Source organism: Aotus nancymaae, unplaced genomic scaffold (genome assembly GCF_030222135.1).
Source record: "Aotus nancymaae isolate 86718 unplaced genomic scaffold, 86718_ANA_hifiasm-v0.15.2.pri h1tg000115l, whole genome shotgun sequence".
Taxonomy (NCBI): domain Eukaryota; kingdom Metazoa; phylum Chordata; class Mammalia; order Primates; family Aotidae; genus Aotus; species Aotus nancymaae.
This window is the reverse complement of record NW_026988530.1, coordinates 9,219,347-9,245,276: the sequence shown is the minus strand read 5'-3', so window position 1 is coordinate 9,245,276 and position 25,930 is coordinate 9,219,347. Positions and strand designations below refer to the sequence as shown.

General features: G+C 37.9%; 1 protein-coding gene across 2 annotated transcripts in view; it reads left to right on the top strand.

Moving 5' to 3' along the window:
- The window catches only part of CLCN3 (chloride voltage-gated channel 3), a 102,719-nt gene that overhangs the window by 3,114 nt on the left and 73,675 nt on the right, over nucleotides 1-25,930 (top strand). For both annotated transcript variants that reach the window (XM_012457232.2, XM_012457234.2), the window contains exon 2: nucleotides 11,758-11,933. In XM_012457232.2, the coding sequence (XP_012312655.1) occupies nucleotides 11,774-11,933 (160 nt within the window). In that variant the 5' untranslated portion in view covers nucleotides 11,758-11,773. The remainder of the gene's footprint in view (nucleotides 1-11,757; nucleotides 11,934-25,930) is intronic.

The window sequence follows — 25,930 nt, the reverse complement described above, 5'->3', positions numbered from 1 at the left end:
TTTCCTATTTCCCTCCTCTCCCCAGCCTCTGTAGACTGCCATTCTGCTCTCTGCCTCCCTGAGTTTGGCTTTTTTTTTAAGATTTTACATATATGTGAGATCATGTAGTATTTGTTTTTTTGTGTCTGGTTTATTTCACTTAGCATAATGTCCTCCAGGTTAATCTAGGTTGTTGAAAATGACATAATTTTCTTCCTTTTAAAGGCTGTATAGTATTCCATTCTGTATCTATACCACATTTTCTTTCTTTTTTTTTTTTTTATTGCATTTTAGGTTATGGGGTACATGTGAAGAACATGCAAGATTGTTGCATAGGTGCATATGTGGCAGTGTGATTTGCTGCCTTCCTCCCCATCACCTATATGTGGCATTCCTCCCCATGCTATCTCTCCCCAACTCCCCACCCCCCGCTGGCACTCCCCTATTTCCCCTCAACAGACCCTAGTGTATAGTGCTTCCCTCCCTGTGTCCATGTGTTCTCATTGTTCAACACCCATCTATGAGTGAGAACATGCGGTGTTTAATTTTGTGTTCTTGTGTCAGTTTGCTGAGATATACCACATTTTCTTGATCCATTCATCACTGGATTGACACTTAGGTTGTTTCCATGTCTTGGCTATTGTGAATAATAGCATTTAACTTTTGCATGACGCTAAAAGATTTTGTAGGTCTAAGACATTTTCTTCAGAGAGCTATTTCCCTCAGTAGATTATTCACTTATTGCATTTTTAAAGAAAAATAAGGCACAGCAATTTTGACATGCAGATAACTGAACGGACAGTAAGGATAAATAATCAAGTAATGTTATTTTGAGAGAAATTAGTTTTGTTATTGTCTTATATGTGTTGACAATTTGTATTAAAATAAATTCCTTCTGTTTTAATAACCCTATGGGTCTAATTAAACACTTTCCCCCTTTTCTTCATCTAATCTTGCTCTTTTGCCCTTCTTTTTAAAAAATAAGTCCCATCGCATATATGTCTTTTATTGTGATACTTCATATGGTTCATGGAAGTAGGTGGGTTTAATAATTTGCCCAAACATATCTCTAAATAAAACATAATTTTTTCATTTTTAATTGTGTATATTACCAAAATGAAATAATACTCATAATTTTCCCTACTTTTCTGATAGAAATCAGTGACCCTAATGTATCATAGATCCTTTTAGATATCTCTAATATCACCAGTGCGATGGGTCACGTCTATAATCCTAGTACTTTGGGAGGTCGAGGTGAGCAGGTCACCTGAGGTCGGGAGTTTGAGACCAGCCTGACCAACATGGTAAAATCCCATCTTTACTAAAAATACAAAAATTAGCAGAGCATAGTGGCAGCTGCCTGTAATCCCAGTTACTTGGGAGGCTGAGGCAGGAGAATCCCTTGAACCTGAGAGGCGGAGGTTGTAGTGAATCAAGATTATGTGACTGCACTCCAGCCTGGGCAACAAAGTGAGACTCTGTCTCAGAAAAAAAAAAAAAAAAAGGTATCTCTAATATCTACCATAAATGGAGAAGATGAATCACTATATCCAAATAAAGAAAAGTAATTGTATAAAATCAGTTTAAAATTAGATCAGTGTAGCAAGGACTAGGTATGTTGATTTCACTTTGGGAACTTTGAAAACTTGATTTAAATTGGCCAGTGCTAATGTAATCAGTAGATCACACTTAATTTCTGTGGTATAGTTGTGACTTTTTTTTTTTTTCAGACAAAGTCTCTGTCACCCCATCTGGAGTATAGTGGTGAAATCTTGGCTCACTGCAACCTCTGCCTCCTGGGTTCAAGTGATTCTGTTGCCTCAACCTCTGGAGTAGCAGGGATTACAGACGTGCACCACCACTCCTGGCTTTTTAGTAGAGACAAGGTTTTACCATGTCTTTTTTGTAGAGACAAAGTTTTACCATGTTGGCCAGGTTGATCTCAAACTCCTTACCTCAGGTGATCTGCTCACCTTGGCCTCCCAAAGTGCTGAGATTACAGGCATGAGCACCACGCTGGGCCAATTTTTGTATTTTTAGTAGAGACAGGGTTTCACCCTGTTGGCCAGACTGGTCTCAAACTCCTTACTTCAAGTGATCTGCCCACCTCGACATCCAAACTGTTGGGATTACAGGCATGGGCCACTGAACTGGGCTGGGATATATACTGATTTTTAGGAAGCTATTACAGCATCCCTCTTGAGGACAATATATAATGTAATTTATGCTGAAGTCTACTGAAAGCTGTAGGGCCTATACAAATGTAATGGCATTAATACAATAAAAACTGTGTTTATATTTATTATAATTTCTGGTTGTTAGCTATTCTATAAACATTAGCAAATGAATAAGTTATGTTAAAATTTCTTTTTACATTTTAATCTGTGACTAGTACTTAGCACAATTTTTATAATTTTGTATGAAAATGCTCTTTACATACAAATGGCTAGCTTAGATTTTCACTTCTCTGCCATGGTTGCTCTTGAGACTTTTGTTCCATCTCTCCAGTTGCTGACATTGAGAATCCTTTTCTTTTTTCACCCAGATTTTATCTACTTTTCTTTTTAGCTTAACAGACAGATAGTTGACTGACACACCTTTGGGACTTAGATGTGATCCTCAACTGCACCCAGTCAGTCTCCTTTATGGGAGAGACAAAACTTTATTGGGAACCATGAAAAATTAGTGTGCGTATCTCAGGCCGGGGATCCTTTCGCCATCCATTTCCATGGATTTCCTATTTTTGCTCACCTCCCCAAATTCTGGTGGTGTACTGCTTAGTGTTTGCAGTTTTGGGGCTCAGGTCAGTGTACTGAAGGTAACCTTTTTTATAGTCTGACCTGGAATAGAAACTAAAGCCTGGGTGTATCCTAAAGTTGGAAAGAACACTCTGGTCTTGAATCCAATGAGTTGTAGGAGACTGAAATTTGTTTCTGCCAACTGTTTTCAGTTAATCAAGTTGGAACCTTAGTGGATATCTTAGCTGCTTCTTTACCATTCCCTCTATCTTATTAATTACCAGGTCTTTTTAAATATTTCTTCAAACTCTCTCTGCTTCTCAATATTGCTGTGTCTCAGTGAGCAGGGTAAAATCACAGCCAAAGTGTGTTTGTTTTTCTGAGACGGAGTCTGGCTCTGTCCCCTAGGCTGGAGTGCAGTGGCGCGATCTCATCTCACTGCAACCTCCGCCTCCTGGGTTCAAGCAGTTCTCCTGCCTCAGCCTCCTAAGTAGCTAGGATTACAGGTGTACGCCACTACACCTGGGTAATTTTTGTATTTTTAGTAGAGACGAGGTTACACCATGTTGGCCAAACTGAATTCCTGACTTCGTGATCCACCCACCTTAGCCTCGCAAGGTGCTGGGATAACAGGCTTGAGCCACCGCGCATGGCCCAAAGTATTTTTTTAATTCTCTCACTCAACACAACAATTAATACAGAAGACTTATGTGACCAGATGAGTGAGGGTTTCTCCCCCAACAGCAACCAACCAATCAGTTCTGCAGCAGCACTTATCAGCTGGGTGCCCCCTAGTTCCAACACTGTGTGTACCTGGAGGTAGTGTCAGATACTACAGGTTGCGTCTTTTGCATTCCAGTGCTAATCGCAAGCCCCAGGTTATTTTGATTTTGCCTGTGCTTCTGATACACTGGCTATAAATTGGGGATCCCATGAACCCCCTCCTTACATCCTTGGGTTCAATTAATGTGCCAGAGCAGCTCACAGAACTCAGAGAAACACTTACCGGTTTATTATTAAGGATATTATTCAAAGGATACAGATGAACAGACGCATGGAGGGAGGTATGGGGGAAAGAGCATGGAGCTTCCATGCCTCCTCTTGGCGCGCCACCTTCCGGGAACCTCCAAGTGTTCAGCTATCCGGAAGCTCTGGGAATCCAGTCCTTTTGGGTTTTTATGGAGGCTTCATTACATAGGCGCAGTTGACAACTGTGTAGAAATGTGATTGGACAAAAAGAGTATGACCTAACAATGCTAATACACCCAGTGGGGAAACCCAGCAAGACCTGTCTGTTCAAATTCTTCTGCCTGTCTGTGCAGCCTTCCTTCTTCCAGGGCCTGGGGCAAGCTCCCTTCTGAAGTGAAGGTCTTATGAACCACAGTAAGAAGACTGTGGAAGATAAGAACCCTGGCTGGGGCTGGTGGAAAGGTGGGCAGGAAGAGGTCAGCAAGAGAGAAGAGGTTCTGTTTTCTGAGGTTTAATGTCCCTCAACATTATATCAAAAGACTGTAATAAGGCTGGGCACAGTGGCTCACATCGGTAATCCCATCACTTTGGGAGCCCAAGGTGGGCAGATCACTTGAGGCCAGGAGTTCGAGACCAGCCTGGCCAACATAGCCAAATCCTGTCTCTACTCACATAAAATTAAATTTAATATTCAAAAAAAGAATGTAATAAGAGCTATCGGGACTTATGAGCCACGAACCATGGATGAAAGCCAATATATATCATGTCACACTTAGCCCTTACTATCTTGTGTTTAGTATTGTCAGATGTCTATTCTCATCTCCAACTCCTCTATCTGTAGTGCTTCAGTCTCTTACTCTTCTTATCTGCCTTTCACACTGCTGCTGGTGTTGGCTTGCTAAAATTAATGTCTGATTATGTGGTTTCTCTATTTAAAGTTCTTCATGGTTTCCCCGTGTGTAGATGAGTATGTTTCTTAGCATGACACATGATCTCCTCTCCTTCATGATCTGGCCTGTATCCACTTCTGTAGCTGCTCTCTGGTCCTTTACCTCTTATATAAGCTACACAGGCAGGTTTTACTATGATTCTTCTGTGCTGTTGCACATACTTTTTTTGTGTGTGCCTGTATTGACTTTTCACCTCATAGTCCAATTAATTTATTCTAATTCTTCAATATTCTGCTAAAACATTCCCTCTATTAAGTGCTCACAGACTCTTTGCCAACCAACTTGCTTACTTTTCTCAGGTTTCTCAACTACCTTGTATGTACCTCTGCTGTGATGTGTACCATACCATACTGTCGTTATTTATGGCCGTCCCCTTCACTGCCTTAGGAATAGGAACCAGATCTTACTCATTACCCTAGAGCCTGGCTTGGTGCATGGTACGTGCTAGGTGCACAGTAAATGATTATTGAATACATTAATAGATGACTCTGAAAACTAACTTTGGCTACTAGATAAATGGTGATTCTGTAAACTGAGATAGGAAAAGTAGGAGGACAGGCACTTTTGGGGCAAATATTTATTTAGGTCTTGTTGAATTTTAGCTCTTTTACAACATCAAGGAAGGTATGTACTATTCATTTCTTATATACTTATTTATTCATACAGTGTAATTAACCCAGCAAGATCTTTTTAAGATATGGACAAGATTATTCTAAAATTTACATGAAAAGGCAATGATAAAGAAGAATCAGGTGTGAAAAATCAATCTACACAATTTTAAGACTTATTATGTAGCTACAGTAATCAAGACTGTGTGGTATGGGCATAGATATAGACACGAATCAGTGGAACAGAACAGAGAACTCTGAAATAGATCCACATAGATATGCCTAATTTTTGTCAAAAGCACAAAACAATTCAATGGAGGTAGATAACTTTTTCAAGAGTTAGAACTGGAGCAATTAGACATCTATACACTGTTCCCCAACCCCCAAAAAGGAACTTCAACCTATGTCTTATACCCTACACATAAAAAATTAACTCAAAATGGATTACAGGCTGAAATATAAAAATATTAAAGTATAAAGCTTTAGGGAAAAAAGAAAATTTTGGGAAGGTAAGATTAGGCAAATGTTCTTTGACTTGCCACCAAAAGAATGCTCCTTAAAGGAAAAATTGATAAATTCAACTTCATCAAAATTAAATATTTTTGCTCCGTTACAGACCCTGTTAAAAAGATGAAAAGATAAACTACAGATGGTAGAAAATATTTGCAGACAACACAATTACAAATAACTAGTATCTATAGTGTATAAAGAACTGTTAACATGCAACAGAATGAAAGCAGTCCAGTTAGAAAATGGACAAAAGACATAAATAGTCATTTCACTGAAGAGAACTACACATATAGTAAATGAGCACATAAAAAATGTTCAACATCATTACCCATTAGGGAGATGCAAATTAAAGCAACAAGATACTACCCTTCGTCTATCAGAATAGCTAAAATAAGAAATAGTGACAACACCAAATGCTGGCAATGATGTCAAGAAACTGGATCACTCATACATTGTTGGTAGAAATGTAAAGTGGTACAGCCACTCTGGAAAACAATTTGGCAGTTTCTTTAAAAACCAAATTTGTGACTGCTCTATGACCCAACTATTGTACTCTTTGGCATTTAGCACAAAAATGAAGACTATTCATTTTATGAAAACCTGTACATGTATATTTGTAGCAGCTTTATTCCTAGTTACCAGAACATAGAGACAAGGCAGATGTTCTTCAGTGGGTGAATGACACATCTGTTATCATAGGCTTCTATGATAAAAAGGAAGGAACTATTGACAATGTATAACACCCTTGATGACTCTTCAGAGAATTGTGCTGAGAACAAAGAGTTAATCCCCAAAAGTAACATATCTTCTCATTTATATAACATTCTTAAAATGGCAAAATTATTGAAGTGGAAAACAGCCGGTGGGTTGCTAGGGGTTAAGAAGGGATGGCTATAAAAGGGTAGCAGAAGAGATACCTGTGGTGATGGAATGTTGTGTATCTTGACTGTATCAGTGTATCTTGATTGTGATATTGTACTATAGTTTTGCAAGATGGTTCCATTAGTGGAAACTGGGTAAAGGTTATACAGGATTTTTTTCTGTGTTATTTATCATAACTACACGTAGAACTACAGTTATCTTAAAATAAAAATTTAAGAAAAAAGTTGGAACACCTAATGTGACACTTTTTTTTTTTTGAGGTGAGTCTTGCTCATTCGCCCAGGCTGGAGTGCAGTGGTGCAGTCTTGGCTCACTGTAACCTCTGCCTCCTGGGTTCAAGCAATTCTCCTGCTTTGGCCTCCCAAGTAGCTGGGATTACAGGCATGCACCACCACGCCTGGCTAATTTTTCTATTTTTAGTAGAGACAGGTTTCACCATGTTAGCCAGGCTGGTCTCAAACTCCTGACCTCAGGTGATCTGCCCTTTTAGGCCTCCCCAAGTGCTGGGATGACAGCCGTTGAACCACGGTGCCTGGCCTAATGTGACACATATTTTGCTAACCATTGTGAATGCAGTGTTGATCAAAAATTGAAAGACCTCATGACACATTGTACAATGGAAGACAGATATTAAATAATCACAGAAATAAGTTTAATATTCAAGTGTGATAAGTGCTGTAAAAGAGAGCTATAAGAACTAATAATGAGAAAATTTGATCCAGAGAGCAAGTAGTTCAGGGAGACTTACCATACTAACTGCATGACTTTGGGCAAGTTATTTACATGCGTTGTGCCTCATTTCCTCATTTTAAGTAAGGATAGCAACTATACTTTAAGGTTGTCATATATTTAATATGAATATTAAATGAGTGCATTTGTGAAGTGCTTAAGATACTGCCTAGCATAGAGTAAGCTCTGGATAAGCGTTTGTTAAATAAAAAGGTACTTGATGTAAAACCTGAATAATGAGTAAGAGAGTTGATTCTTTTTTATTTTTATAATTTCAACTTTTATTTTAGAAAATGCAGGTTTATTACATGGGTATATTGCATGATGTTTGGGGTACAGTTGCTCCCTTCCCTCCCTTCTCTCCTTTCCCTCCTCTAGTAGTCCTCAGTGACTATTGTTGCCATCTATATGTCTGTGAGTACCTGATGTTTAGCTCTCACTTAAAATGAGAATATGCAGTATTTGGTTTTCTGTTACTGTGTTAATTCACTTAAGATAATGGCCCCCAGCAGCATCCTTGTTGCTGCAAAGGACATGATTTTATTCTTTTTATGGCTGTGTAATGTTCCATGATGTATATGTTCCATATTTTCTTTTTTTTTTTTTCCTTTGGTTAAGACAGTCTCATTCTGTTGCCCAGGCTGGAGTGCAGTGCCACGATCTTGGCTCACTGCAAACTCCGCCTTCTAGGTTCAAGCAATTCTCCTGCCTTAGCCTCCTGAGTAACTGGGATTGCAAGCACCCGCCATCATGCCCAACTAATTTTTGTAGTTTTTTTGGTAGAGACAGGGTTTCACCATGTTGGCCAGGTAGGTCTTGAACTCCGGACCCCAGGTGATCCACCTGCCTCGGCCTCCCAGAGTGCTGGGATTACAGGCACAAGCCATTGCGCCCAGCCTGTACCATATTTTCTTTAGTCCACTGTCGATGAGCACCTAGGTTGATTCTGTGTTTTTGCTATTGTGAGTAGTGCTGCGATGAACATATAAGTGCATATGTCTTTTATGTAGAACAATTTATTTTCTTTTGGGTATTTACCCAGTAATGGCATCGCTGGGTCAAATGGTATTTCTGTTTTTAGTTCTTTGAGAAATCGCCAAACTGCTTTCCACAGGGGCTGAACTAATTTACATTCTCACTGACAGTGTATAAGCATTGTATAACCTTGCCAGCATCTATTGTTCTTTTGCTTTTGAATAATAGCCATTCTGACTGGTGGGAGGTGGTGTCCCATTGTGGTTTTGATTTGCATTTCTCTAATGATTACTGATGTTGAGCATTTTTTTATATGCTTGTTGGCCAGTTGTATATCTTACTTTGAGAAGTATCTGTTCGTCCTTGCCTACTTTTTAATGATGTTTGTTTTCTGCTTGTTGAACTGTTTGTTTCTTGTAGATTGTAGATATTAGACCTTTGTTAGATGCTAGATTAATAAAGAGAGAGAAGATACCAAATAACCACACAATCAGAAACAACAAAGGTGACATTACAACCAATCCCACAGAAATACAAAAGATCCCCACAGACTATAATGAAAACACCTCTGTAAACACAAACTAGAAAATCTAGAGGAAATGGATAAATTCTGGAAACAAACAACCTCCTAAGATTAAATCAAGATGAAATTGAAATCCCGAATAGACCAATATTGATTTCCAAAATAGAATCAGTAATAAAAAACCTATCAACCAGAAAAGCCCTGGACCAGATGTATTCATAGCTGAATTCTGTCAGATGTACAAAGAAAACTGGTACCAATTCTACTGAAACCATTCCAAAAAATCAAACAGGAGGGACTCCTCCTTAACTCGTTCTTGGAGGCCAGCTTCATCCTGATACCAAAACCTGGCAAAGATACAATGAAAAAGGAAAACTACATGTCAATGTCCCTGATGAACAGAGATGTAAAAATCTTCAATAAAATATTAAGAGAGCGAGTTGGATGAAGAGGAGAGGATATGATCCAGGCAGAGGGAGCAACAAACACCTTGGGGCAGGAGTCAGGAAAGAGCTTCTTAGGCCTGAGAGATTGAAAGGAGATTATAAGACTAGAGTACTTCAAGAAGTACATACTCTAAAAGGAAGCTCAGGAACTAGCAAGGGCTGGGCTGCATAGGGCTTTTTCTGCTATATTAAAGAGTTTGTCTCTTAAGCGTGGTAGAAAATGATTAAAAGATATTAATACATGGAATAGAGAGATTATAATCAAACTTACTTTTTGAAAAATACAACTGCTGACTGCGGTGTCATCAGATTAGAGGGAAGCAAGATAATTGCACGTAGATAATTTAGGAATTTATTATGGTAAACGAGGCCTTATCCCTGGCAGTTTTCATAGTTAAATTTTGTTTCATTTTGTTTTTTGAGATGGAGTCTCATTCTGTTGCCCAGGCTGGAGCACAGTGGCACAATCTCTGCGCACTGCAACCTCTGCCTCTTGGGTTCGAGCGATTCTCGTGCCTCAGCCTCCCTAGTAGCTGGGGTTACAGGCAGTGGCTACCACGCCCGCCTAATCTTTGTATTTTTAATAGAGATGGAGTTTCACAGTTGGCCAGGCTGGTCTTGAGCTCTTGACTTCAAGCGATCCACCCACCTCGGCCTCCTAAGGTGCTGGAACCACAGATACGTGCCACCACACCCAGCTTATCTCTAATTTTTATAATTTTGCAAGAATATATTTACAAGCTACTATGTAATCTATTACAATGTTTTGAAATGGTTATAAGTATATTTTTTGGCAATTAAAATGGAAAAGGTGACTTTGCATTTTTTTTTAAACATGTAAAATGTCAGCTGCTGTGTTAGGGTCTGAATAGCCTTTTGTGCCCAAGCCTGGGAACTGGGTTTAGAACCTAAAAATATTTAACACTAGTGTTCATATTTTCTTCTGTTATATTTCCTTTATGCTACTATAGAAATTTGAACATTTTACAGTAGTGCTGTTCAATAAAAACATTAGTGCTGCAAATGCAAACCACATAGGTAATTTTTAATTTTTTAGTAGCCACATTAAAAAGGTAAAAAGAAAGTGGTGAGATTCATTTTAAATATATTTAACCCAATAGGTCTAAAATATTTCAATGTAGAATCAATATAAAATTTCTAGTCAAATATTTGACATCCTTTTTAAATATTAAGTCTTAGAAATCTGGTAGGTATTTTACACTTAGAGCATATTTCAGTTTGGACTAGCCATGTTTCAGTGGCTCAACAGCCATATGTAGCTGCTGGCTGCTGCATCAGACAGTACAGATCTATAGGTTTCTGGGTTAATAAGTGGAATAGTTTTTTTTTTTCTTAAGTTACCTAATTTATAGAAATAGCAACCTATGCAGGCCTGAGGATGGTTTATTTGGAGCAGAGTTGCATGTTCGTGTTATAAAGAATGATCTGCAGGCTAGGTGTCTCAAAGTTGTTATGAAATTAATTTTTTAACAGAAATAGTGAATTTCCAGTTATCACTTACGGTTTTTGAGGGACTTTTAGGGATAAAATGGAAGAGATATATTGGAACTTGGTAATTGAAGTCTTAATATATAGAAAGGTTTAATGATTTTAGGGAGATTTCTCAGTGCTGTGTAGCCTCTAGCTAATGTTCACTGAAATGTTATCACATGTATTAATCCCTTCTATCCTTTAAAGAAATAAAAACAAAGTATCTGTGTTCTTCACAAAATCTTAGCATACATGCTTTGATACATCAAAATTAAATGATTCTTAAGCCATCTTGTCTCACTGCAAACTCTGCCTCCCAGGTTCAAGCGATTCTCTGGCCTCAGCCTCCCGAGTAGCTGGGACTACAGGTTTGTGCTACCATGCCCAGCTAATTTTTGTATTGTTAGTAGAGATGGGGTTTCACTATGTTGGCCAAGCTGGTCTCGAACTCCTGACCTTGTGATCCACCCGCCTCAGCCTCCCAAAGTGCTGGGATTACAGGTGTGAGCCACTGTGCCTGGTCTGTAGTGTTTATTTTTTAAATTAGGTTGTACTTACACCTGCTAAAATATTCAAAAGGTGCAGTCTGTCTTTCAAACCTTGTACTTCAGCCATCTTGTTCCCTACTCTGTGGGCAACTTACTTGGAAATCTCTCCTGAGACAGTCTATACATATATAAGCAAAAAATGTAAATATACTTTACATTTTTCAACTTAAAAATTGGAGATCTACTTGGAGGAATTCTTCATTCTGTTTTACAGCTGTATAATGAGAATAAAATTATTACATCACCCCAAAATACTTAATAAAGGTAGCTATGGTTACAATGAATACACTTAATATTTTTTAGCATATAGATTGTAACTTTCCTTTTGTGATGTTAAACTAGATGATTTTTATTGTATGTTTGAAAAATGTTAAAACTACTTTTTCCCTTCTCCCCCCCGCCCCCACAGATAATCAGACAGCTAAATGGAGTCTGAGCAGCTGTTCCATAGAGGCTACTATAGAAACAGCTACAACAGTATAACAAGTGCAAGTAGTGATGAGGAACTTTTAGATGGAGCAGGTGTTATTATGGACTTTCAAACATCTGAAGATGACAATTTATTAGATGGTGACACTGCCGTTGGTAAGTTCAGCATGACAACCTAATGTCTATATTCATGATTATCCACTAATAAACATATACACTATTTTATTGAGGTTGAATTTTTCAGTAACTTAAAATTTTGGGGGTAAAATTTACATAACATGAACTTAACCATTGTAAAGTGTATAATTGAGTGGCATTTAGCACATTCACAGTGTTGTGCAACTATCGTTTCTATCTAGTTCCAAACATTCTCATCACCCCAAAGAAAACTACATTTAAATGGGTTAGCTTTTAAATATAATGTAATACAGAGAAGTGTACAATTATCAAATCATAGTGTGGAAATTGATGAATTTCTACAAAGTGAACATTATTGTATAACTACTCCTTAATCAGGAAATAAAACATTACCAGTAGTTCCAGAATTTTTCCTTGTTTCACCTTCACTTTCAGTATTATTTTGATTTCTATCTGGATTAGTTTTGCGAGTATTTAAACTTTATATATAAGGAATTCATACTGTATACTCTTTTATGTCTGGCTTTTACGTTTTGAGATCGTCTATATTATTGTGTGTAGCAATAGTTAACTTATTTTCATAGTTGGTATAGGATCCCATTGTGTAAACATACTTCAGTTTATTTTTTCTACATTGATATTATTTGTTGTTGTTGTTGTTGTTGTTGTTTTTCAGATTTTTGGCTGTTGCTAACAGTGCCACTATGAATTTTCATGTGCGTGTGTTTTAGTGTACATTATGTACACAATTCTGTATGATTTATATCACAGAATGGAATGCTTAGATCATAGAGTATGTGTGTCTCAGCATTATCAGATACTGTCAATGATACTTCCTTTTCTTTTTACTTTTTTTTTTGAGATGGAGTCTGGCTCTGTTGCCCAGGCTAGAGTGCAATGGTGCAATCTCAGCTCACTGCAACCTCCACTTCCCGGGTTCAAGTGATTCTCCTGCTTTAGCCTCCTGAGTAGCTGGGATTACAGGCGCCTGCCATCACGCTTGGCTAATTTTTGTATTTTTAGTAGAGATGGGGTTTCACCATGTTGGCCTGGCTGGTCTCGAACTCTTGACCTCAGGTGATCAACGCCCCTGAGCCTCCCAAAGTGCTGGGATTACAGGCATGAGCCACTGTACCCGGCTGCTTTTTTTTTTTTTTTTTTTTTTGGTCAATTACCCTATACAAAGATATTTTGAAAGTGGATATAGCATTTACATTTCTACCAGCAATGTGTGAGAGTTCTAGTTACTCCACATCTTCACCAATACATGGTATCAGTTTAAAAAAATTTGGCTTTTCTACTGTGGTTGCAGTAGTCTCTCATTTTGGTTTAATTTATGTTTAGACTTGATGATTTATGAGTTTAAAAAGTTTAAATGCCTTTTTGTGTGTTCATTGGCTTTTCAGATTGCCTCTTTTAAAGCACCTTTTCAGTCCTTTTCCCTGTTTTTTAGGAGTTCATTATGCATTCTGATTATGAATCCTTTCTCATATACATGTACAGTATTGCAGTTATCTCTCATTCTGTTGTATGTCTTTTTACTCTCTTAAAGGAATCTTGTGATGAAGATATCAACAATTCTAATGAAATCCAGCTACTCTTTTTTTTAATTCTAAGCTGGTCTCAGTCGCTCTTGCCTGCAATCCCGGCACTTTGGAAGGCTGAGGCGGGAGGATTGCTTGAGGCCTGGAGTTTGAGACCAACCTGGGCACCAAAGCAAGACTCTGTCTCTACAATAAAAATGCAAAAGAAAAAAAAATTAGTTTGGTGCTGTGGCATGTGCCTGTAGTCCTAGCTACTGGGGCTGAAGCTAGAGGATGGCTTGAGCCCAGCAGTTTGAGATAGCAGTGAGCCATGATTGCACCACTGCACTCCTGCTAGGCACCAGAGCAAAACCCCGTCTCAAAAAACAAACAGCACCACCACCACCACCAAAAAACCTTTTTCTTTACCTTTATTCTTACCTTTATGTTGTGTTTAACAAGTCTTGCCATACCTCAAGGTCACAAAGATATTCTGCTGCTTTCTTCTAGAAATTTTATTTTTGTGTCATTCACAGATTTATGATCTACTTGCAGTTAATATTTTTAATGTGATATGGGTTAAGAGTTCAGATTCATCTTTTCCCACATGAATAACTGCACCATTTATTGGAAAAAACTTTCCTTTTTCCAATGTGCTACAGTAACGTCTTTGTCATATATCAAGTGGCTATATTTTTGTAGGTCTGTTTCTGGACTTCCTACTGTGTTACATTGAAGTATTTGTTTTATCCAAATGCCAATGCCCAGCATATATATGTTTTGATTTTTGATTTTGATTTTTAAATTTGTCTTTGTTTTTTATTGATTTATCGTCTGTTTGCATTTAACCTAATCACCAATATGTTTGGTTTCAGACCATCCTCTATTTGCTTTCTGTTTGTCATATCTGTTTTTTCCTCTCCGTTTATTTCTGTTACCTTCAACACCTTTTTATACATTCTCCAATTTTTTGTTCAGTAGGCTACCCTAGAGATTATTACATGTATCCTTGATTTATTGGTTCTAGGCATTAGTACTTTTGCCACTTCATGGAAAATGCAAGGACTTCAGAATACTTTACCTCTTTTTATCCCTCTCTGCTTCCTCACCATTTTCTCACCAGGAAATGGCTCAAGAATAAAAGTGATTAAGACTGTTGGGTTTTACCTTTCTTTTTTTTTTTTTTTTTTTTTTTTTGGGTTTTACGTTTCTTTATTTCACTTCTTTTCAGAACCTTGACACTTCAAGCTCTAGCTCCCTTGGATATTTACTGGTTTAAAATACAATATTTTGCTGTTACTGGTCATTTGCTGTCTTCATCACAGATTTTTTCCTAATTTTAATGACAAAATTATAAATGAAAAACGCATATATTCATCATTTGAAACATCAGGTGAAATTAATAGCATATCCATTTTTTTCTGTGTTTAAATAGCTCTTTAGCCCTTTATGTGAGGCAGAAAATTAACTCCAGGAAGTACAAAGACGTAGGAGGAACTGACTCCTTCCGTCTTTCCATACTGCCGTCAAGTGCTGGTGATGTCTTTACTCCTGGTCTTCAGTAGGAGAGACTGCCAAGTAGTAAGGATGGGGCAAGGGTACAAAAAGGATCTACTTGTGTTGATCTTTTATCAGGGAGGGTAATTTTCTAGAAGCTTCTCAGTAGACTTCCTTTTGTGTCACTGGCCATAACTGGGTCACATGCCCACCCCAAGACTGATAACTGGCAAAGAAGAATGAGATTACTGATTGGTTAGGACAATTATGATTCCTTCTTGGAAATTACGCATATTAATATGCAAACAAGAGGAAGGTCCAATTAGCAAGTATAAAGTTGGAATGATGTAGGGTAGGCAACCATTGGTGTTTTCTTTTCTTTTTTGGAGACAGAGTCACACTCTTGCCTAGTCTGAAGTGCGGTGGCATGATCATGGCTAACTGCAGCCTTTACTTCCTGGGCTTAAGAGACACTTGTGCCTCAGCCTTCTGAGTAGCTAGAACTACAGTTGCATACCACCAGACCCAGCTAATTTTTTAAATATTTTGTTGCAATGGGGTCTCAGTATGTTGCCCTGGCTGGTTTTGAACTTTTAGGCTCAAACGATCCTCTTGGCCTCCCAAAGTGCTGGGATTGCAGGCTTGAGCCACTGTGTCCAGTCTATTGGTAGTTGATTTAAAGATTCTGTCCTCAAAGTTAGTGTAGTTGAAGGTATACATTGTGAAGTAACAGTCAAAAATAACTGTGAGTTTTCAGTTGGGTGGTACAGATTCCAAATGTTACATCTCACGAAAAAACGATATCATTTTGATAATCTTTTAGAATTGCAAAGGCTGTTGTAAAGGGGAAATGATACATGAAGATCCAGCACTAGGGATTAATATATAGGTGAAACAGCAAATGTCGTTTGTTAAGACAGTGAATATTCTTTCTTTCAGCATAGCTGATGTGCCTCTGTTAGCAGCAGTAGGAAGGGGAATGTCTTAGAAGAAATTGGAGCCTCAGATTAGACCTCCCTCTATAGATTAAGGCAGATATCAGAGGAAAAAGCTTATTTCTGTTTCTGTTCAGTATCTGGGAGTATGAAAGTGGTTTAAGTCAAGCAGTAATTCTTCATGACTCCATATCTTTTTAGCATATCAAAAAATAACAATCACCAGAAGGTATTGATAGTGTTTTTTTGAATATGTGTTGAAGGAAAATCTGTGATGTTCGGTGGCTTTCAATTGGTGACCTGAATTTACATCCTGGTTCTGTCAGTTACTTGCTCTGCAACTTTTGGCAAGTCACATAGCCTCTTTATGCCTCAGCTTATTCCTATGTATAACATAGTAATAAACTCTTAAATAATAAATTTTTTAAATGATTGCTCTGAGAATTAAGTGCATGTAGAGATCTTAACAGATAAATAATGCATATGGAATCCTTAGCAGTGTGACTGGCTGATGGTAAGGACTCATTAAATAGTAGCTGTTTCTGTTTTCTTCTGCGTTACTTCCCCTTTGGATATGTTAGACTCTGTAGCCCCAACATAGCAGTTTCCTTTTATGTTTGTATTCAGTGAGATGTCAGTAACATTAATGAAAAGCTGTAGCTCTAGAACTCAAATATGACATCTGGATTAGGATTTAGCTTGTCAGAGATAAACTGCTTTGGAATCCACTGACTTCAGTAGATATTTGTTGCACAGCTCTTGCTTTGAAAGTAACTATATGTATTTAATAATCTCAAGAACATAATCAATCTGCTTGGAGTGAGTGCTAAATAATCTAGAACTGTGATTAAAAAATAGAAGTTATTCTGAATAATGATGACTAGTAGTATCAGTTAAAATTTAAGCTAGCAAAAAGCTGAAAAATTAGGCCTGATATGCGTTTATGTTAGGTATATCTAATTTGAATGAGTCATTTTGGTCAGTAATTCAGATTCCATGGAAAATGCAAAATTTTTTTATCGCAAGTAACAGGGAGGGCCAAGATTTTGTTGCCAGAGTTGTATTCATTAAAGAGAACCATATGGCTCTTGACTCATCGAAAATGAAGCAAATGAGTTTTCATGAGTTGCAGCTTTAGAACTATTCTTATAATAGATAGTACTATCATCACTTGAAGTAAGAAAAGTTACTGAGATTGACTGATGGATTGAAAACTGTAATCAGCCACATGTTTAAGCAAATTAACTTTCAATAGTTGATTTATGTTGATAATGTGATTATGCTAGTAAGTTTGTTTAAATTTTAGGCCCCTATATCCTTTTTTTTATCACATCTGAAATGTTTACTTGATAACATCCAGGGTCTCTCCCAGGTTTCTGATTATGTATAGACTGAGAGGAAAATGTGAGAGGAATAATAAGAGCCGAGAGGGCTCACTCCTAAGTGTTTGATTTCCTATCTATAGATAACTTTGAAAAATAAAAATAACAACCTTGGAAGCCGGCGCACTGGTGGATGCCTGTAGTCCCAGCTGCTTGGGAGTCTGAGGCAAGAGGATTGCTTGAGCGCAGGTATTCAAGGCTGTAGGTTGCTATGATGCTACGATTGCACCTGTGAATAGCCCCTGTGCTCTGGCCTAGGCAACATAGTGAAACCCTGTCTCAAAGAAAAGCCTTTGGAAATACTAAAATCCAAATGTGAGTTTTTCTGATTTATTGGAAATCTTGGGGCATGTGATAACTGGGAATTGAATCCACATAAATTACATAGATTATTGTATTCTACTTCCCATATATGTAACATTCTGAGCTTCAGAACTCAGAAACCACATAGTATATGAGGCTCAGAGGTGGGTTGTCCTGGTCAAGGTGTTGTGATCCTCCCACCTCTGCTGAAATTTAAGCTACCTTCTGAGCTATTACAAGAGGGTCCAGTATTTTCATTCAAATATCTATTGTTAGATTGAACTTTATTCAAAATGTTTGTAATTTTATTCATCTCATATCCTTCTGGGTGGTGTATTCATAACTACGAGACATTTCAGAAGAAGCAGCTTGGCAAAGCAGATGCAGAGTGATAATACCAGAAACTGAGTGGCCATCTCTTCGTGTGAAGACACCTCCTAGAGTGAGGGTACATAACACAATACGGGGTCCAGCCCTTCTTCCTGTAAACACAGAGACATGGCATCAACATGAAACTAGCTGCCTCTAAGAGATGGATTCATATTAACTAGGGTTTTAGATCTCATTAGGTAAAACCATAATACAAATTTACTTATTGTGAGAAATATACTAATAATCTAGTTCATTCCAATAAAGGATATAAAGCAACTTAAAAGGATAAACAGAATTCAATCATTTGTGTAAGTATTTGACACAGAAGCAGCAAAGGGAAAACAACTTGAGGTGACCTAAAATGAGTGAAAGTGTTCTGTTCATTCTTTCTACTTTATTACACAGAATATTAAAAAGATGTGTACTTAAAGAGTTGTGACTTAATCAAATGAATACTTACCATTTTATCAAGGACATTTCGAAGTGAAACAGGCTTTTGTTTTCTGCAAATTCATGTGGTGAAAAATAAAATAACTTTTTTTTTTTTTGAGATGGAGTCTTGCTCTGCCGCCCAGGCTGGAGTACAGTGGCATGATCTTTGGCTCACTGTAACCTCCACCTCCTGGATTCAAGCAATTCTTGTGCTTTGGCCTCCCAAGTAGCTGGGATTACAGGTGTGCACCATCATGTCTGGCTAATTTTTGTATTTTTAGTAGAGACAGGGTTTCACCATGTTGGCCAGACTAGTCTTGAACTTCTGCTCTCAGGTGATCCATCCGCCTCAGCCTCCCAAAGTGCTGGGATTACAGACACAAGTCACTGTGCCCAACCAGTACAACAACCTCTAGTCCATTTTGGTGCCACCGTTCTGATTTATCCTAGATACCAAGCTGTTTTCCTCACTCTTGCTTTTGTACTATAAATGAGAGGCCAACAAAGTGAAAAAGGCAAAGAATGTTACCGTCTGCTTAATGATGGCTCTCCGCACCCCCTAATTCCTAAAACCTGTAAATGTGTTACCTTACATGATAAGATGGACTTCCATTAAATTAAATATCTAGAGATAGACTGATTATCCTGGATTACCTGGGTGTCTCTGATGAAATCACAAGGGTCAGAGTCAGTGGTAGCAGACATGACAATGGAAACAAGAAGTGATGTGAGAAAAAGGCCATAATCCAAGGAATGAAAGTGGCCTTTGGAAGCTAGAGAAGGCGAGGAAACAGGTTCTCCCCTGAAGCCTCCAAAAGGAGCACTGCCCTGCTGACACCATGATCTTAGACTTCTGGTCTCCAGAACTATAAACAAATGAATTTGTGTGGTTTTAAGCCACTAAGCTTGTGGCAGTGCGTTACAATAGCAGTAGGAAACTGACACGGATGTCTTGGTATTATTAAAAGTGTTGTTTTAACCTCATAGACCCCGTGAGAAAGATTTTGGGGTCTCTGGACCATACTTGACCACACTTTGAGAATTCTGTTTTAAGATAAGCTAGCTGCCAAATGCACACTGGGTACGTGAATAAGGTGACTTGTTTTATTGGATTAAAAACTTTTAAGAGCTGGGCGCGGTGGCTCATGCCTGTAATCCCAGCACTTTGGGAAGCTGAGGCGGGTGTATCACGAGGTTAATAGATCGAGACCATCCTGGTCAACAAGGTGAAACCCTGTCTCTACTAAAAATACAAAAAATTAGCTGGGCACGGTGGCGCGTGCCTATAATCCCAGCTACTCAGGAGACTGAGGCAGGAGAATCGCCTGAACCCAGGAGGCGGAGGTTGCGGTGAGCCGAGATCACACCATTGCACTCCAGCCTGGGTAACAAGAGCGAAACTCCGTCTCAAAAAAAAAAAAAAAAAAAAAAAAAAAAAAAAAAAAAAGTTTAAGAGTGAAGGGTTTATATAAAAAGGGCAAAATCTGCATACATGGTTTCCCAATTCTTTTCAAATCCTGTATACACACAGAGAAAAAAACATTGGAGGAAAATTCACCAAAATAATGTGTTTTTGTCTTCATGATGGAATTTGGGGATTTATAATTTTTCTTTAGAGTTTTAGTATTTTCCAAATGGTCAGCAATTTGGCTGCAGAATTATAAAACTGCACTTAAACTTCCAGGTCATGCTGAGGTTTCTTTGTATGTAGGATAGAACACATTAATAGTTTAAACTTGATATATAACTAAATATTTTGTCCATATGGTAATTGAGCTTTCATGTTGTACTGTTACTCTGGCCCTTGTAAATGTTAGGTTTGAGCTTGTGTCTGGCTGTCATTTCTCCAGGTCTTTGTACGTGTTCCTTTGTCTAGGATACCAACAGTATTCCAATACTAAAGTACTACTTGTACTTTGCTTCTTAAATTAGCCCCAGTCCCTGTAGTAAGCCTTATCTTACTCTTCAGTTAAAGTTAAGGGCCCCTTATGTAGTAAACTGGGTGTTGTTCCTATTGTGCTTGCATGCTTGACTTTATCTGTATTTGTCTAACTTGTTTATAGCCTGCTCTCCTCCTAAATTGAACAACACTTTTTTTTTTTTGGTAAAATTATCCTAGTAATTTCTGTTAGTTTGTAAGTAATTTATTTTCCTATGTGCATAGTTCTGTTTAGAGCTGATCCATTATGTTTTGATGACGTAGTTCAACACTTGAAGAGCAATCTTGTTTTTTTTAATTTCCAAATTTTGTGGAGAAGGGATATTCCTGTATAATGGGCAGCCATATATACTGTTTATTTTATCCTTCCTTCTTACAAATGTCTAATCTATTGGCATGCATAGAGTAGGAGCTCATTAAGAGTCTACTTCTCTGTAAAATATTCATCTATTTAATATACTTGCTGCCCATATTTTATGCCTTTTAGGAGTCTTTTTTACTTTTTAATTATTATTGAGACAAAGTCTCTCTCTCTTGCTCAGGCTAGAGTGTCCTGGCGATATTTCGGCTCACTATAACCTCTGTCTCCCAGGTTCAAGTGATTCTTGTGCTTCAGCCTCCTGAGTAGCTGGGACTACAGGCATGTGCCACCATGCCCAGCTAATTTTTTATATATTTTTTTTCAGTAGAGACGGGTTTCACTATGTTGGCCAGGCTGGTCTTGAACTCTTGACCTCAAGTGATCTGCCCACCTCGGCCTTCCAACGTGCTGGGATTACAGGCATGAACCTCTGCACCCAGACCTTTTTAATTGTTGAACTAATACAGTTATATAGAGAAAAGTTTTGGTTTAGCTGAACACGGTTAAAACTGGTGGGTTATTCAGTAGAGTAGCAGGATATAAGCCACTCATCTATATTGTTAAACTGTATTGCATGAGAGCCCACCAAAATGGTAATGTAATCCAGAAGGAAATAGGGACAGAATAGAAAGCCAGGAGAAAACCACATAGGAGAATGGCTGTATATTCCCTACCTGCCTGACATTAGTCAGTATCATACACCCTTTTTGATTTTCTCATCTAAAAAATGAAGGGAAAAATCTCTATTCTACCTACCTGACTCAGATTAGTTTTGGAAACAAAACAATATGGTAGAAGAAATGATGGAAGTATTGCTATTTAATATTATACATGAGAATCCTTTATGATAATTTTGACCTGGGTGCCCAAAGTTTAAACTTACTTATACTTTGTGCAGTTATCAAACAGATTACATGCATCATGACAATCAGGTAGATTATCCAGGGTTCATAAAAATCTTATATGGTTGGCCGGGCGTGGTGGTTCACACCTGTAATGCCAGCACTTCAGGAGGCCAAGGTGGGTTGATCACTTGATCCCAGTAATTTGAGACCAGCCTGGGCAATATAGTGAAACCCTGTCTCTACACAAAATAAAAAAATTACCTGGACATGGTGGTGGTTGCCTGTGGTCCTTGATACCCAGGAGGCTGAGATGGGAGGATCACTTGACCCTGGGGAGGTCAAGGCTGCAGTTAGCCAAGATGTACCACTGCACTGCAGCCTGGGTGACAAAGCAAGACCCCATCTCTAGGAAAATAAATCTTATATGGTTACATTTAGGTCTTAGGAATGATTTGGATTGCCTAGGAGAAATGGCAGTCTAGGACTGAGACAGTGGAAATACAAGATGTGGCCAGTGTCTTTTAGTATCAGCAACAAAGAAGTATTCATAAAACAAAAGGATAGGGCACATCAGCGGAACACAGGAACTAACCTGAAAAAGCTCCCAAGGGTCAAAGCCGGAATAATTTGAGCAACAAAAATAATATAGCATGAATTCTAACTCAAAGTATAAAATAAGCACATGTATATGGTATAAAGGATATAAATCGATACAAATAAAGGATTGAATTAAATATGAGGCAAAAGACAAATCTCCTATCAAATAATCTATGTACCCATTCCATTCTATGGAGGAGAAGCTTAATTCCTACCTCCCTTGAGGGTGGGCTAGACTTAGTGACTTGCTTCCAAAGAATAGAGTAGGGGAAAACCTGGAAAACACTATCTTGGCCAAATAATGAACATTAATATCACTAGTAATATATCATAGATATTGTGTACCATTGATACGTGACAAGAAGGAGCATGTCACCTTTGTGATGGTCTTTCCAAAGAAGCATAATCCTAGTCTCATGACAAGGAAAGCAACTGATGAGCTTAGGCTGGGTAACATTTTACAGGATACCTGACTATTCAAGATCATGAAAACAAGGAAATACTGAAAAATGAAGACCAGAGGAGTTTAGGAAGACAAGATAGCTCAACGCAGTGTGGTATCCTGTACTGAGACCTGGAGTAGAAAGAGGACACTCGTAGAAAAGGGGCTGAAATCTATGTCAAGTCTGGAGTTTACTTAATAATAATACGCAAATGTCAATGTCTTAGTTTTGACAAATGTACCATGGAAATGTAAGGTGTTAACAATTGGGGAAACTATGAATGAGAGGCATTTGGGACATCTCTGTATAATCTTTGCAAATTTTGTAAACCTAAAATTATTCCAAAATAAAGTTTATTTTTTAATATGGGTTGAAAAGAGTTAACTTTTAAATAATAAAAACAAAATGTGCTTATCGTAGAAAATATAAATGATGAAAAATACAAGGTAGAAAATGAAAACTACCCATAATTCTACCATGCAGAGATAATGGATTATTTGGATATTTTCTCCCCCTAGAATTAATTCTATGTGTGTTTCATTCAGCAAATAATTATTAGACTCTTTTGTGGACCAGACATCTTGGTAGGTGCTAATGATAGAGCAGCGAAGAAGAACAATGTGTCTTTCTTTTATGGAGCGTATGCTCTAGTGACAGAGAGTACTATTAAACAATCTCACAAAAAAAGTTACAATTGTGATATGGTAAGGGCTGTAAAGAAGTATGAATGTCAGCCAGGCACAGTGGCTCGTGCCTGTAATCCTAGCACTTTGGGGGGCCAAGGCAGATGGATCCCTTGAGGCCAGGAGTTCAAGGCCAGCCCAGGCAACATGGCTAAACCCCATGTCTGCTAAAAATAAAAAAGTAAGCCAGGTGTGGTGGTGCATACCTGTAATCCTAGCTACTTGGGAGACTGAGGCATGAGAATTGCTTGAACCCAGGAGGCAGAGGTAGTTCAGAAAAGAGATTATAGTGTCTAGGACAATAGGTAGTGCCATTTATAAGGTAGAGTAAGCCGAGATGGCGCCTCTGCATTCCAGCCTGGGTGATAGAGTGAGACTATCTCAAAAAAGTAAGTATGAATGTGAGAACATATAAGTGAGGAAATCAGAATTGAATATGTATTATTTAAGATGAGAACTGAAAAATGAATATGTCAGGCATGTGAAGGAAGGAAGCAGGGCAATGGAGGTGCTAGGAGCTTGTACAGGCACAGTTGCAGGCAGAGGGAAGGAGCTTGGAGCGTTAGAGGTACCATGGCTGGACTGTAGAGAATGATAGCTAGAAAGGGAGGGACTGAGGCTGAAGAGGTAGTTAAGCAAGGTCTAAATAATACATGTAAAGTTTTTGGCACTTTTCCCCAAGAGTGGTGGGAAACCACTGAAGATTTTTGAATAAAGGGAGTCATAAGATATTTGCAATTTTAAAAGATTATTCAGAGGCTGTGTGGGCAAATGGATTGTTAGGTGGTGAGCGTATGGAAATAAATATAGTTCAGAAAAGAGATTATAGTGTCTAGGACTATAGGTAGTGATAGAGAGTAGACAGATTCAAAATAGATTTAGGAGTAAAATCAGCCAGCTAGACTGATGGTTTCAATGTAGGATGAGGGAGTATAAGGACGAATGTTCTGTATTTCTAGCATATGCAGTTGGTAGTGCCATTTATAAGGCATAGAGTTTTTAATATATAAAACATTGCCTTATGGTGCAAGAGCTTATCTTAATCATTTTTACTGGTTGCATAATAATTAGATACACAAATGTATTCTCAATTCCCAGAAATAAAACTACTGTGAGGAAGGCATTTGTTAACATCTGTTTATGTGTAGTGAATATGGTGGTTTGAAAAGTAGTGGTGGAAGGCTGGGTGCAGTGGCTCATGCCTGTAATCCCAGCATTTTGGGAGGCCGAAGTGGGCGGATTCTTGAGACCACGAGCTTGAGACCAGCCTGGGCAACATGGCAAGGTTTTGTTGCTACAGAAAAATATAAAAACTTGTGGGGCTGAGGTTTGACAGTTACTGGAGCCTAGGAAGTCAAGGCTGCAGTAAGCCATGATCATGCCACTGCACTTCATCCAGCCTGGGTGACAGAGCACGACCCTATCTAAAAAAAAAAAAAAAAATTAGTGGTGGAATTGTTGATAAAGTCTAAGTGCTGATAAAACAGTTGAGTTGGTTCTTTCAGTAAATAAGAATAAGGAATCCCTTTGTTTGATATTAACTGCTGGTAAAAATCATTAATAAAACAATCCAAGAAAGGTATTTGAAGAAACACAGTATTCTCCTACGTAGATTTGTAAGCAGAGAAATTTCCTACAGTATAAAGTTGTGGTATAGCTCTAAGGAAAGCATTCTCAGAAGAATTTGGCTTTGCTACAGAGTTTCAAAGTTTATGTTTGTGCATATTGTCTTTAGTAGATGACAGGTTGATTTTAGTTTTTTTGTTTTATCTGGCATTTTCCAATAACATTGGTAGTAATCTAATGAGTAAGACATTTGACTCTAAAGTCAAATTTGACAACATATACTCTTAAGCCAGTTTAGAAAGTATAGAATGGTTACATGATGAATCTTTGGTAGAGTTTTTATAAGAAATTCTTAAATGACATTAACAAAACACTGCTACCATTTAAGGGCTGTCTGTTGGGAAGAGGTCAAAGCTCTTTTAAATGGTCTACTCAGAATTATTTTTAGAAATGAATAACTCTAAAGTTCATCTGATACTTATTCTAAGCAGGGTCATGTTCTTAATACATTTGACACTTCACATTCTGTTGCCAACTACTTTGTAAACATTTCTACATCTGTGTCTCCAGACTGCTTCAGCCAGAGCAACCTACTTAACCTCTTACGCTTAATATATGTGGAACTAGGAGATTTCCCAAATTTGTGAGTTTATGTAAGAGTAAGGTGATGTATTTAGGGAAGACAAACTCATACTACGTTTATGAAATGCTGTAATTCAAGATGTTATTAATGACCTAGGAAAGAAGTTGGTATTAATAATAAACTGGTGCCTTGATAAAATTAACCTAAGATGCCAGTGGAAGGTCAATCAAGTACTGGGTAGATATCATGAGAAAGGTCACTGGAAAGAAGTGAGCTTAGTTGTATAATATACAGAAACTGGTGATTTATACCTCAGTTACCACCTTAATTATTATTATTGCCTTGCAAAAAAATTTTTTTCTTCTTAAAAATGTTTCAAAGAAAGTTAACTAAAATGATTACCTCTTCACTTTACCTTTCTCACTACACCCTAATATCATGATGTGACAAATTAACTTCTGTGCATGTAGAATATTACCTATGAACTGTCCTTGGGAGAATTGAGAACATTTTCAAGTTTCATGTTTTGTGTTGTGGTTCTGGTTAAGAATTTC